Source organism: Micropterus dolomieu, linkage group LG10 (genome assembly GCF_021292245.1).
Source record: "Micropterus dolomieu isolate WLL.071019.BEF.003 ecotype Adirondacks linkage group LG10, ASM2129224v1, whole genome shotgun sequence".
Taxonomy (NCBI): domain Eukaryota; kingdom Metazoa; phylum Chordata; class Actinopteri; order Centrarchiformes; family Centrarchidae; genus Micropterus; species Micropterus dolomieu.
Genome location: NC_060159.1, coordinates 5,706,897 through 5,721,418, shown reverse-complemented (window position 1 = coordinate 5,721,418; position 14,522 = coordinate 5,706,897). Strand labels below are relative to the sequence as shown.

At 39.4% G+C, this 14,522-nt stretch overlaps 1 protein-coding gene across 3 annotated transcripts; it reads left to right on the top strand.

Moving 5' to 3' along the window:
* Positions 1-2,950: 2,950 nt before the first annotated feature.
* si:ch211-63o20.7 (Serine/threonine-protein kinase pdik1l-B-like) lies at positions 2,951-13,381 on the top strand. Of its 3 annotated transcripts, XM_046061342.1 has the most exons (5): positions 2,951-3,061; positions 3,237-3,348; positions 3,690-4,455; positions 5,887-6,112; positions 11,727-13,381. In XM_046061342.1, exons 1-5 carry the CDS (start codon positions 2,989-2,991, stop codon positions 11,969-11,971), a joined length of 1,422 nt encoding a protein of 473 aa, XP_045917298.1. In that variant the 5' UTR covers positions 2,951-2,988; the 3' UTR covers positions 11,972-13,381. The 3 variants fall into 3 exon arrangements, with proteins under 3 accessions (XP_045917298.1, XP_045917300.1, XP_045917299.1); XM_046061344.1 differs by lacking the exon at positions 3,237-3,348 and having other exon boundaries at positions 2,998-3,203; XM_046061343.1 differs by lacking the exon at positions 2,951-3,061 and having other exon boundaries at positions 3,221-3,348.
* The last annotated feature ends 1,141 nt before the right edge of the window (positions 13,382-14,522 follow it).

The following is a 14,522-nucleotide window of genomic DNA, read 5'->3' as shown; positions in this document are numbered from 1 at the left end:
TGTAATTGGTTTCCAAACAGCCGTTTCACAACAGTAAAGCTGTAGAGGGTTTATTTATTCTGATGTAATATAAAAATGTATTGATTTGTTAATTAATTATTAATTATTCTTATCAATCAATTACCCCTTTACCTTGAATCAGAGAATGATGAATCAAATGCTTTTAATAAGAAAGACACAATACCTGTTACTATTGCATGGCGTTTTATATGCACCATTTAAAGAATTTGGAGAATGATAGCTGACATAAAAGCAGAACTCATTATGCAATCAGTATGAATGCATTATCTATCCCAAGACAGTTCCCTATAATGAACTCTATTTTCCAACATACAATAATAAGCAGTTGGCAGTATTTCCTTAAATTTGCATATACAGTACATTCCATTCTTTTGGTTCGATGGCTGTGACGCCGAGTTAAACTTTTACTTCCTACACCAACAACTTGATTTAGTTTTGGTGGGCTCCCTGCCAAAAGAGTTTGTGGAACTCACAGAGAGCTGCATCCAAAAATTACCGTTATTTGGCTCGAGTCCGCTGTTCATTTCAATCTGAACTCCTCAGCTGAGGCGTTTTACCATCCTCCTCCACAATGAAACCCAATGATGTGTAACCAAGAGGGCGGGGGTCTCCGCAGGGTTTATGGCGATTCGGGGCTTTCACCTGTCAAGACACAAGTGACTGTTATTAACAGCAGGGCCGAAAATGAATTTTGCCTGGGAAAAGAATTACATTTCCATCCCGAAAGCCACCTTACATTTGCATGGATAAAGAATTACACCTCTGCTGGGAAAATCTGCTGTGTCAACCACCAAAAAAGTTTTATTTCCGCGTAAGCATTCGGTGAGACACAGAGCAGCATTTCATGTGTTTGTATAGATTGATCTCATTGCATTCATTTATTTCGACTCCCTTCAGATATTTTCTTTTTGAGTGCCTGCTGCAGTTATGAAGCGGTATCTGCAACCAGAACTTTACTTTTCATAAAACTGTAATGTATAGACACTGGGTTTTACACAATAGCGGCAGCAGATAATGTGGCAGACTTCCCCATGAAAAGCTGGCTTACTGAGGAAGACAATCATTTGTAAAAGAGTGACTGCTGTGAAATTGAGTACGTGATGCTAAGAAGATGTTTACTCTTTGTGTGTGGGGAGGGCGGGATAGACCTCAGGATTAAATGCAAGGGTTTTGACCTCAATCAAGGAAATAATTACTGTTGCTCCTCCTGTTGGTGGACTCCATAATTAGCAAGCAAAGCCCCCACAGAAACACAATTAGTCTGAAAACAGAGGTGATTAAAACTATAATTCTTATTGGACTCATTAACATCTTTTTGGGGTGCCAGCATTATTGAATTTGTCGGGAAATTAAATTCTGGCCTTCCTCCTTTGTGTGGTTCCCACAAAATACTTCCTAATGAATTCTCCATCCAGAATGCACTCTATTTTATGCCCAATGTCTGCTTCCAGATATCTGTCAAAGCAAGTGAGATATGATAATAGAATAGAGGCCATTTGCTTAAAAATAAAAATAAGTCAAGGGTGACTGACTCCATCTTCCTCAAGTAATGTAGAATATTCGTGACGCACACATATCACACACATACACTTCAAAGCTGCTCTTTTCTTTCAGTTTGCTTCTGTGCAATGAATCACCATGTTTCCTATTCTCTCAGAAGAACACACACACACACACACACACACACACACACACACACACACCAATGCTGTTATCTGTCATCACCACTGTTTCTGCTCCTCCACCAAAAAACAGTCGATACTGATCCAGCACCCACTCTTTGTGCGTGTGTGTATAGGTGTGTGTTTTGTTCAGAAGGTCTTTTGTGATTAAATGAGACTGCAGCAATGAGAGAAGTTTGGTGTTTTCAGTACTTTTATATAATAGACGGAAATACTTCCTGCCAGAAATGACTGTTTATCCTATTGATTGGCCAAATGTGATGGCAAAATTAGTACCTTTTGGATTAGAAATTCTTTAAATACAAACAATATGAGAACATTAATGAACTTGGAAAATTTAATGTTTCTATGGTGTTTAAGATAAAACACAGATGATAATATTGGCTTCTTCACTTTTGATTGACTGACATGTCTTTTTTAAATAAACTTAATTATCATTTTAAACAGACATAAAGACAAAGAATATATAACATTAAGGCATCACAGTGAAAATAGATTTCTATATCATAATGTGGCTCCACTTTCAACAGGACTACACATTCAACATGGCAGCAGGACAGGTGTCAATTATAATATGTAAAGAAAGAAAAACTGCCTAATAAACAAATAAGTAATAATACTAAAATAATAGTAATAAAAACAAATAAATATATGAGACAGTAATTAAAAGAGTAATTTAACAGAGGTAAAAGCAGTCAATACGATCACATTCATATTTCTATAAATGATTCCTGTAGAATGCTAATTGTATGGACACATTTGTTATTGTTTATAGATTTAACAGACTCAAAGTACTTTCTAAATTCAATTCTAAAGGTTCAAATGATGGACAGGACCTCGAGAACTTGGCTTTATGGATGTGATGTTTATAAGATTAACAAGTTCAGCCTTGGTTTCTAGATTAATTGAATGGTTGGTTTGAGTGACAAAATAGTCCTCACTTCTTTTTTCTGCAAACCTTAACAGACAGCTTGGCAGCTATTGCTGCTTGAAAACTGCATCATTTAACATTGCATTTGAGCTAATAACTCTATATTGTGTTAAACATGTAACGCACATACACTATTTGTTATCCCTCAAAATGAATGCTTCATTGACTATTTTCCTTCTGAAATCAATAGGCAGTTCCCATACATTTAAAAATCATTCAACCTGGCTGATACCACGTGACAACTTCCTCTTTAACAGCTGCAACCATGGCCCAGACATTTCGAATTGAATTACACGCTACGGTTCTGCTGCCAACCAATCACAACACGCGGCTGAATTTCCATAGCCAATCGCGATGCACGCACACACAGAGCGGGACGCTCTGAATTTAGACACGGAAGTGTTTCGCATGGTTATTGTTGTTCCGCTATGTTAGCTCAGTTGTTTTTCAGCAATTACAAAACAGTCTGAATCACTTGTAACGTTATATGGTGCGAGACGGCTTGTCAATAAAGTATGTTGCAGATAAAAGTCGATTTATTGCTGGTAATGTAAGCTGAAGTCTTGTGGGTGAGTATGAAATTCACTAACGAAGGCTCGCCTGAAGCAAGAGCTTTGTGTTTGGCTTCCTTTTTAAATTTGCTGTGGCCTCGGGACAATATAAAGCTAGGTATGAATTTAACATGGCGCTGTCTGGAGGCACACAAGCGTTAAGGTTAGTTTGAGTTATTGTTTGCATACTAAAGTGTGTATGTGTATCGTTAACTTCAGCTAGTGAGATAAGATTAGTTATTTCAGGACTAAGTTAAGTAACGTCAGCTATTAACGTTACAGTAAGTTAGTTGTGCAACGTTAGCGTTTAACCCAGCTGAGTTTAATGAAGCCCTCCTGCTTATGTAAAATTAAAAAGCAGACAGTCTGTGCTGAAGTGCCAGCTAACGTTATTTTACAGTTATACTGTTGTTAATACTAGATACTCATTACTCACAGTTGTACTGTAACTTAAGGCTACATGTCATTTTTATCGTGCTAACCTTAGTTATTTTATCTTGTTAGCACTCATATTGGGCCCCCGCTGCTGTTAGAGATGGAGGAGCTCTACACTTTAGAGAAGGAGGTAGGACGAGGCAGCTATGGTGTGGTCTTTGAGGGCCATATCGCCAAAACAAGACAGAGGGTGGCTATCAAGCGACTGCCCTGCAGCAACCCAGAGTGCATTGAACTCTACCTGCAAGAGCTGTGGGCCATGAGGACCACAGCAAAGAACCATGTCAATGTCATTGCACTCCACAGCTGCCTGCTACAGACAGGGACAAGGAGCCTGAAGCCCCTAAAACCAGGGAAACTGCCTCTACGTCTAGTTGAGAGTGTGCTGAAGGGCACTGTAGTCGGAGCACCACGAAGCCAGGAAAGCAATAATTCCCAGCCTAACACCCAAAGGAGGTCTGTCTCTAGACTTCAGGACAGGACCAACAATGTCCAGGCCAGGGCCAAGCTTCAGGACAAGACTAAATCAAATGCATGTGATTCTACGACTCCACAAAGGCCTCAGAACAGAGCCAGGAAGAGACCAGCCCAGAGGGAGGAAGAGCAGTCGGGACCCCTGCGCTGCTTGGCCCTGTGGCTGGTGATGGAGTACTGTGACGGGGGTGACTTGAATCAATTCCTGCTCTCCAGGCCACCAGACGGCCAGCGTAACCACAGCGTGGTGCGACAGCTCTGCAGTGCAGTGGCCTTCCTGCATACTCTGGGTATCACCCACCGAGACCTGAAGCCTGACAATGTGCTGGTCTGTGTGACACCGAAAGGCCCTGTTGTCAAGGTAGGCAGATTGTTGGGACATGACAATGTTTACGTCCTATTAACTGGCATTATCATAGAGTCAGAATCAGAAGGAGCTTTATTGCCAAGTAGGGTTTTAAGGAATTCAAGGAATTTGCTTTGGTGTTAAGGTGCTACATGCAGACAGACATACAGCTGACATAAATAGATGTAGAAATATGTAATAAACAAATGCAAGTTATATAAGAATAACAGAAGAATAGAGAAAAATAATACAACTGACAATATAAAAAATAAATAAATAAAAATAACAATGGAACAATAACAACTAACAGTTGTTAGTCAGTACACAACTTATTGGAAAACTCACAAAATTATGCTCTCCTCTGTGAAGAATAAATACGTAAAAGATGTGTCGTTGGGCTACATAATGATTATTTTCATTGATTAATCTGTCAGTTAATTTCTTAGCGGGGAAAAAGCTTTTTTCTGTCTATAGATAAAATAGTTTCAGCTCTGTACTGTGAGTCCTTGGCTGCGGTTGAATAGTCAAAAAAATTACGCCCCATGTCTTTTCCTTGACCTTGATGGAAAATTTCATGAGGTCAAGGAAAGATTACTTAGGAAAAGACAACCGTGGAGAATCCGATTGCACTAAGCCTACACTGCTGCTGTACAATTCAAGTAAGGTTTCCTGTCCAAAGCAGAATGAGACATCCTAAGAAAGGATGTAGGGTACAGTTAACCATCAATTATTCAAAATCAACCCAGATTAGATGTTGAAATAAGAACATAAAAGGAATAAACAGGTAACGAAAGTAGAACCATTAAAGAAATAATGAAATAAAAATAAGAAATTGAGCTAGGGGCTAAAGTAAATTATATTCAGACATAAGTATGTAAAGTTTCCTTGCGTGGGTGCTTTTGACCATTTTGTTTGACATTTAAGTAGAGAAATTCATTTAGAGCAAAACATTAATGCATACCATTTAGTATATGTTTTGGATTGTGTCACAAGCATAAAATAGGTGCTCTGTTGTTCCTACATCTGTGTGGGGGTGCCATGGGGAAACTACAATGGTGCGTCACTGCAAAGAGTTTTGGGACGGCATTATCTCCTTTACTCTCGTAAAGGATGGTCCTGTCTATGCTAACGGAGATAAGAAAGTAAACATTGAAAGACCTTTCCTTAGCATTTAGAGAATTGGAACAGCTCTTATCATGGCTGCCACTTAAATACTTCCGGGTCATTTCACTCAGTTAGGAACCTTCCGAAACAAAAGACTATTTAGCCGCCCGCAACCCATATCTCTTCCTCTACAAATGTTTACATAGCTTTTTTCTGAGGATAAAAGAGGCAAGGTATAGGCCAAAAAGAAAGAAGTTTCTAGAGTCACACATGAAAAACTTTGATGCCAGCACGAAGCATATGGTATTTCTGTTTCAGTGAATCTCCCTGTCCAACCTTTAGGTGGCAGACTTTGGTCTAAGCAAGATGAGTGAAGGTCTGGTAGATGGTGATCTGACAAGGCAACACTTCTCCTCCACCTGTGGCTCTGACTTCTACATGGCTCCAGAGGTGTGGGGTGGACTGACCTACACAGCCCAGGCAGACATCTTCTCCCTGGGCGTGTTGTTCTGGGCTGTCCTGGAGAGAATCACCTTTGTAGAAGAAGGGACCACGCAGGAACAACTGGGTAAGTATAGGAAGGAGAGTCTGTAGTAGTAGTAGACTAGACAGAAAGAGACTGAGAAGAGCAGGTGCCTCCTTTTACTCAAACAAAACATGTGAGCAACCAAGGCAGCATGTCAACAGATATAGACTTACAATACACATCAATTTGCAAATATGTAAAACCCGATTCTGTCGGTATCTTCATGTACTATATGGGACCGTGTTAACATGTTGGGTAACTCATTTGCATAATAATAATAATAGCTTTATTTGTATTGCACTTTTCAATACAGGTAACAAAGTACAGAAATCAATTTAAAACAGACAAGTTGAATAAAAGTTAGTATCACACACAGTGGTGTACAACAAATAATATATGAACATAAAACCAGTCAATATAAAATTAAACAAAAAATAAATTACCCATCATGCATTTTTTGTAGAAATGAGAAACGGGAACAGACAGGAACAGACTGCAAGCCTGATCTCCTCTGGTAGATTATTCCAGAGTGTAGGGGCCCTGACAACAAAGGCCCTGTCTCTTTTGGTTTTTAGCCTGGATCTCAGAATAGCTCACAACATCCTACCAGAGGATCTCGGTGTGCGTCCCGGCTCATAGGGGGAGTAAAGCTCAGAGATAGAGGAAGGTGCCTGCCCATGCCTGGCATGTCATGTTGTATCCTGCTCCCCATTCAGAGCACTCACAGAAAGGTTGGGAAGGTGGATTGTGTGTGGTCAGGCAGGTTGATGACGCATCGCACTGAATTAAGTTTGACTTAATTACGTGGCACATATTAAAAATGTCACATACTATACATCATACCTTCATCAACAGTGGATTGTATCGTCATAAATCTAAATGGCAAAAAGGATGAATGATTTATTGTATGTACATTTTGATATGCATTATTGTAGCTCTGTTTCTTATAATACAAGCTGACATCCTTTTCTACTAAGTGCTGTTGGCAGCATGTGAGATACCAGTTTCTGAATACGGTTGCCTACATTGATTACATTGACGCTGAAGATCAAAACACATTTTGATGGTAATGCAAAGATACAGATGTGTTGGTATTTTGTATATGTAATTTTATTTTATTTTTTGTCTTTGCTGTAAATTACTTGTGGTGAAATATGGCCATAAAACCTGCAAAGTTCTGGCCAATTCAATATGATCTGGCAGAAGCACTGTGCCAAGCATTCCAGTATAACTCCGCACAACAGCATTGAGATTTTAATCTCTTTTTTAATGTCCTATTTTCCTGTCAGAAACCCCATGTGGCCATAGGACGAGGAAGTGTCTTAATGGACGCAGGGCTCGGTTCTGCTCTGCGCTCCACTGTCAGAGAGTAATGAAATGGCTGTAATACAGATGCCTCATTTTATTCACAAAAAATGGGTCCGGCAAGAGCCGACCTGAAGGCAGGGCGATATGAACCATTATCCCCAAGTTTAGTGCCTGAGAACCTCCCTGAGTCACTGATACTCTATTAGGCTGAATGAAAATGGTTATGGAGGGGGAGAGGGGTTTCAGTGGATTCAAATAAAAAAAAAAAAAAAAAAAGGAAAGCTAAATGGAATGTAGCAGCTCCGATCACAATCCTCTTTGTGAGTGAGAAAATGGGGAGAGGCAGCTGGAGGCTTTTCTCAGAAGGATAAAATGGTCCATTATTTTACTTTATCCTCTCTCAAGACCCACACAGTTATTTGACTAGGCAGGGAAGCGGAGAAGATATAGTCAAGGAGCAAGACACATCCTGTGCTTGTCGGAGCCCAGCGCTTGTTGGCTTTTTGCACAGTCAGGTTAGGAAATCATCACTGGCCTTTCACCAGGCCAGTCCTGCATTTGACTGTAGACTTCAGTGTTTAGATCAGTGTCCAGTGTGGAGCATCATCAGAAAGAAGACTTGTACTTGCATGACAGATGTGTGACCTACAGTGCTCCATTAAAATTCATTTACAATGAACAAGGACTACAAGAACGCTTGAGATTAAAGGGCCCTATTATTTTTTTTTACATATTTTGAGGTCTAAATGACTAATGGGTACATAAAGTTTTTGAATTTAATCCAATAGTTTGTTAAAGAGTAAGATGACTTACTGACTTATGTTTCTACTGTTGTCTTTCTGCAACAACTCACCTCTCGCGATATTTCAGAGTAAGACTTCTCCTTGAGCAAGACGTCTGTTTCTGGTTAAACAAAAATGATTTTATTCTTTAACAAAAAGGTCTGTCTCGGAAGGCATCCTTTTCATAATGTTGTCCCACACTTACCCTTCATTTACACCTGGTATTAAAATGCGATCTGTATCCGAAGTTGTTATTGAGATAATAAGGGATTTGATCTTGCATTTGTGTTCACACCTGGTATGTTTAATGTGTTCTTGTTATCCGCTTTGAGATCAGATGTCTGTCCTCCAGAGCAGAACTTGCTTGTGAGTAATTTGAAATGCCCCAGACTCCGTTTCTTTGTATAACAATATTATACATATCCTGATGTGTTGCAGTACTGGCGTGCGCGCTACTGTCAGTAGATAAATTATATACCTTGTTAACAGCAGATAAGCTGCACAGATGAGTGCCATGCACAGACAGTTGTGTCTTACTGTATATCATTAATTTCCCACCCGTATTTCTTTGGTTTTTCATTCAGTTCTGTTTTGGCGCTTTCATGGCACAGGATAGAGGCATAATCAGTCATTGAGAGTTGTCTCTTTCAGCCTTCTCGCTTGCTCACTTTTATGTTGACTAAAAACAAAAACTATGTTGTGAAAATAAAGTGAGCCAGGTGTCAGGTGCGACGAAGAAGTTCTCAGACTCTCATGAAGACTTGCACAGCAATGTTTAATGAGACTCGGCCGAAGAGATTAGTGACTGCATACAACATGTGCAATGCCAACACCAAATCTCTCAATATTTAACTGGCCTAAAATCTGAACAGATCAATCTGCTGATGTTTGGACTCCTATCAGCCAGCTGTCCTCACCCAGACAAGGAGTGAGACAGAGGCATAGAGCTGTGGCTGGAAAGTAAAGGGAGCACTTTACTTTTGGGGTCTGCTAGAGACCCCGAGCGTGATCTGTACATGAGCCGAATCTCACATGTTAACTGAATTAAGTTGTGGATGCCAGCACATTGTACGGATTGTGTTTACACCTACCTACGATCCAAACACAATGCGAGGCGGACTACCTCCAGATGTGGGGTTTGCTATGTTTTAGGGATGCAACTAATGATTTAGTTTCTCATTAATCGACAAATTCTTTTCGATCACTCATTTAGTCTAGAAAATGTCAAAGACAAATGACCAATTCAAGTTATTGGAGCCCAAAGTTTTATCTTTCTTTATTAATTTGATCAGCAGCCAAAACCCTGAAGTATTACTTTTAATAATGATATGTAAGACAGAATAGGAAGCTCATCTTGGTACTTTAAATTTGCGTTAACTTCTGGTATAATCAGCCGCATAGATTTACAAAAATGTAATAGATATTTTTTGTTTTGTTATTTATTTTTCCCAGCTGAGAGCAGCTCCTTCATTTCCTTTGTGCATTGCAGTTTTTTATTATGCATACTGACTGTTTTGAGTGTAGTATAAGACGTCTACTTCGATAAAATAAGTGTGTACTATGGGTCTGTAGGGTACCCTGTGTGTGTTTTCTTATGAATATGTTTCCATTTACATTCAGCATTTCTCGTCAAACATCACTGTGTGAATCCTTGAGACCTAACAAACATGTTGAATGTGTTTCCTTACTCATAAAACATTTGCAAAGCTAATTTTAAAAAAGTTTTTAAACATGCATTGTGTACATCCATGTTTATTTGAAAGTAGGCTTCTTCCCTGCCTCTTCGCAGGCACTCTGCTGTGTAACTTGGTACGTTACTGCCACCTGTACATCAGTGAATTAGTGTGAAACCATTGGCAGGAAGGTGTGTCTCGTTACCCCATGCTCATGTAAATTGTTGGACGTGTGCGTTTGGGCAAACACATTCATAAATACATTGCTCCATAGTGCTATTGCCGAAAAACTCTAGTATGGCATGACAGGAACTTCCCTGTCTATCCTGGTGCTGGCAGTTTTGGTCTTGAGCACTTAAGTGTATGTTCACTTGTAATCCGTTTCATCAGGCCAGTGCTCCTCTTCTGAAAAATCAACATGCAGTACTCTTACCCGACAACATAATACAGCTTCACAGCCAACTGTGTCCCACAATTCATCAAGACCTACTGCACAAGACCAGTCCAACGTTTGGCTATAAGACAGAAGTAGATTAGCTGTCTGACAATATTTAACCAACATCATCATGGACTGGATTCATCATTGGTATAATCAATGATGCATTAACTCGGCCGGAAAGTGAAACTTAAGTTCGGTCCGGCATCGTTTTCTTGCTACCTTTCGTTATAATGTGGAAGTTACTCTTTTCTGTTATTTTAGTAGGTTATATTGAGTTTAACACAGCAGTGTGTGAGTAAGGGCTGGGCGATATGGACAAAAATAGTAAAATCATTATTCAATCATTATTTTTATTATAAGTTTAAAGGCAGATTTTTTTTTTGCTCCTGAAGAAACCAGATGATTAAATGTGCTTTTAAATGTTTCTTTATGGTCAGAACATGACAAACACTTGATGCCAAAAAGCAGCCTGGTATCAAACAGTGAATCACTTCACTTCACTGAGGTAGAACATTCAAAACAACAAATATGCATGAGAAAAATAAAGTACAATCTTTTTTCAGTCCCTTTTCCTCAACACAATAAACATCTTAATAGAAAAGAAAGTGCTGATTCGTTTGTGATTCAAATGAATTAAATCAAATTTATTGAACATTTGTTATTGAGGAAGATCGTATCACAATAATCCAGCGATGGACTGGCGACTTGTCCAGGGTGTACCCCGCCTTTTGCGCAATGTAAGCTGGGATTGGCTCCATATTTCCGCCCAAGTAGTTGTTGTATGTGGATAGACAACGCATTTGCATCCATGTGGTCATGGTGTGCCTGACCACCTCCAGAGGACTTTTAAAATGTTGCAAGAACCCTGAATTAAACAATGTAGTGATGACAGAAAGCTTAATTTAAATATATAAAGATGGAAGGAATGTGATACAGAACTACAAATGGCATCATGCCTCCTGTATTTTTCTTTTTTAAAGAAACTTTAACATTTTCGGGTCAGACGCTCTCTTTGTTCTTGGAAAACTGGAAAAATGCAATTAAACGTCGACACAGTTCTGGCAGAATTTCGACTCATGGTTATCACAAAATAATGAAAATGTGTCCTTTAACTCAATATTTATCCCAAATAACATATCTGATTCTGTCGGCATAATAACTGTCACATTTAAGTGAGATTTTATTTAGATAACACCATGTATTGGCTTTTTTACGCTGTATTACAGCCTCAGCTTCACACTGCGCGTTCTATGCTTTTCATTCCTGTTTAATAAAAATACATTCTGACTTCATATGGGCACTTACTGGAAACATGTCCCACCAGTGGGTACAGATTACTTGCAAATACATATGGCCCACAATCGCTGAGATCCAGCGACTCCCTGCAGTCTCTGTTGTTGCCGTCGGTCCTGCATGATGACATAACATTGTCTTCCCTCGTGTTTCCTCTTTAGGTGCCTATGTGTGTAAAGGTCGCTCAGGCTGGTTGATGCCTCTGGGGGAAGCATTGTGGGAGAACGCCGACCTCCAGCTGTGCATCCCTATGAAGTTTAAGAGAGCGCCCCCGCTGCCACCCCCTCCTGGTCCAGCCATGTGCACCCTGCTTTTGGACATGCTCGCCTCAAACCCGGATGCTCGGCCCCCAGCAGACCAGCTGGAGGCCAGAGTGTGCTCTGCTCTGAAAGAGGACTCCCACTGACACAAAAAGTGCGCTGAAGAGAGCATAATGGCTATAACTACTATAGCCACTTCTTGGAGATATTGACCCCCCCCCCCGACTGCAGTGCTTCATACATGTAAACAATAGCCACTTTGCTGCCTCAGGGAAGTGGTTATAAGAAATACATATGATTATGCGGGATTGTGGGTGCTATTTTTGACACAGAAACAGAGGCTTAATTCAAAAACTGTGCAGGAAACCAAATAAAGGGAAAATAGGAATGAAATAGAGGTGGTCTATTTGGGCCCCTGACTGCACTGCAGACAAAACATGGAAACAAGTCCTTATAGTGACTGAGTGGAACTTGCTCAAGCTGTATTTGATGAAAGCACCAGGTCTTGACTGCTTGACATAGTGTGTGTGTGTGTGTGTGTGTGTGTGTGTGTGTGTAAAATGAAATGCAAGGGCTTACTGCTGCTACTGCTGCGGGTCTGCTGTGTCTTGGTGAGTCCTGATTATCTCCTTTTTATTCCAGATGTTAATTTTAACATTGTTAGTGGACAATGAGCTTTTTACTTGTTGAATAGTGTGTCACTAACGGCTTATATGTCATTCTTTTGTGCTTATTATCTTAGTATTTCCACCAAGCATTGATGTAGCATGGATTCACTGGGCCCCCAGGTGTTTTTATATATGTAAAGTGAGTGAACAAAAAACTAGAAACATTTGTCCATTTTAATAGTTCCGTAATAAATGCTACCTTTGCGACACTAATTAATAGGTATTGATTGTTGTTGACACTGTCAGTAGCAGGTTTTGATTCAATGCCATAGCTTGTGGTATATTTTTCTCCAGATACATTATGATAAATTAAGGTGGACAGTTTATTATGAACACCTGTCTATATAATGCGGTCTAACGTAACACCACCACAAAGCCTCAAAATGTTCTACGGCTAACTCCATCCAGGTGTATTTTTCAGGTTTCTGTAAATTTAAATTAGTTTCTTGCTAGAGTTTCTGTCTGTCTTATTTTAAAATATTATTATATATATTATACCAGTTTGCTTTGAGTCGCTAACATTTTTGGATGTCTTTATTAAAGTATAGAGCTGCTGTGTTAGCATTTGTAAAATACCTGCACTGAAAACTAAAAGGGATGGCAGCATGGGGCTCATGGTGACTAACTAGAACTAATATACCACCCCCTCATGAACAGGAAATTAAAGCTGGGCATTGGGGATTGTTGCTGATCATATCCTTGCTGAGTCCACAGCATTTATTACTGGTCATCAGTCTTAGTCATTGACAGTCCATATCTTAGATGACTATGTATTTCAGATTTTTTTTCTCACAGGCCTGAAACAATAGATATGTATTATAACATGAATTGTGTCCAGAAACCCCTTTAATTGTAATGTCATTTAAATAAACATGAAATTATAACTTGTATGAGTAGTAACATGATAGGTATTATGTAAAATCCATGCTTTGCTAAAATGGGGATAGTGACCATACTAAAAAAGAGAATTTCAGCATTAACATAAAAGTAACTATCCTCCCACCTTTTTTCTCAGCCTGTCCTTGAGATAAGACTAGTGGGCTCAGCAGTGTCTGTGATGCGGATGTCAGAGGGCCAAGTGGAGATTTAAGCAAGTGAGGCTAGCTCACCTAACCTCTCTGATCACAGCTCAATGAGGTTGTCTTTCAGACAGGTCTGTGACCTTTACTGGTGCGAGTGACTCTGTGCTCTGCTGGCCAGACAATACCTCACTCAGACAACCTTTGACCACCCCAGTGCTCAAGATTCATACTTATTTATGGATTTATGGCATATTTGCATCTGATGACTGATATGGGGAGATGATATAGGTTGAGATATGGTTTTGCTTAGTCTTGTTTAATATGTGCATTTCAAGAATTTCTTTAGTTATTCGTCCTGTCCAAACTGGTGGCGAAATGATGCCTTAAGTTAGTGTGAGGCTTCAGCAGTCCAAGTTAGTCAAATCAAGTAGGTATTTTCCACCTATGGTCGTCAAGTTTTCTCACTGAGCTCTGTGGAGGGATAGTAAAACAGAGCTTTGTGCTAAAAATAATATATTTAGATGATGCAAACTTGATTTGGCTAACTTTCACTGCTGAAGGCTCTTATTCATTCACTTCAGCTGAATTTAATGCATTTGTAGTTTTTATTGTTGATGTGTTTGACTTGTTTTTTAACTATCGTTTGTTTATTGCCGTTTCCTAATTTTTTATTTTTTGTATGTTTAAGGATTTCATTGTACAGCACCTTGTAACTCTGGTTTAGAAAGGTGCTTTATACAGTGGGGAGAACAAGTATTTGATACACTGCTGATTTTGCAGGTTTTCCTACTTACAAAGCATGTAAGGTCTGTCATTTTTATCATAGGTACACTTTAACTGTGAGAGATGGAATCAAAAACAAAAATCCAGAAAATCACATTGTATGATTTTTAATTTGTATTTTATTGCATGACGTAAGTATTTGATACATCAGAAAAGCAGAACTTAATATTTGGTACCGAAACCTTTGTTTGCAATTACAGAGCTCATTCGTTTCCTGTAGTTCT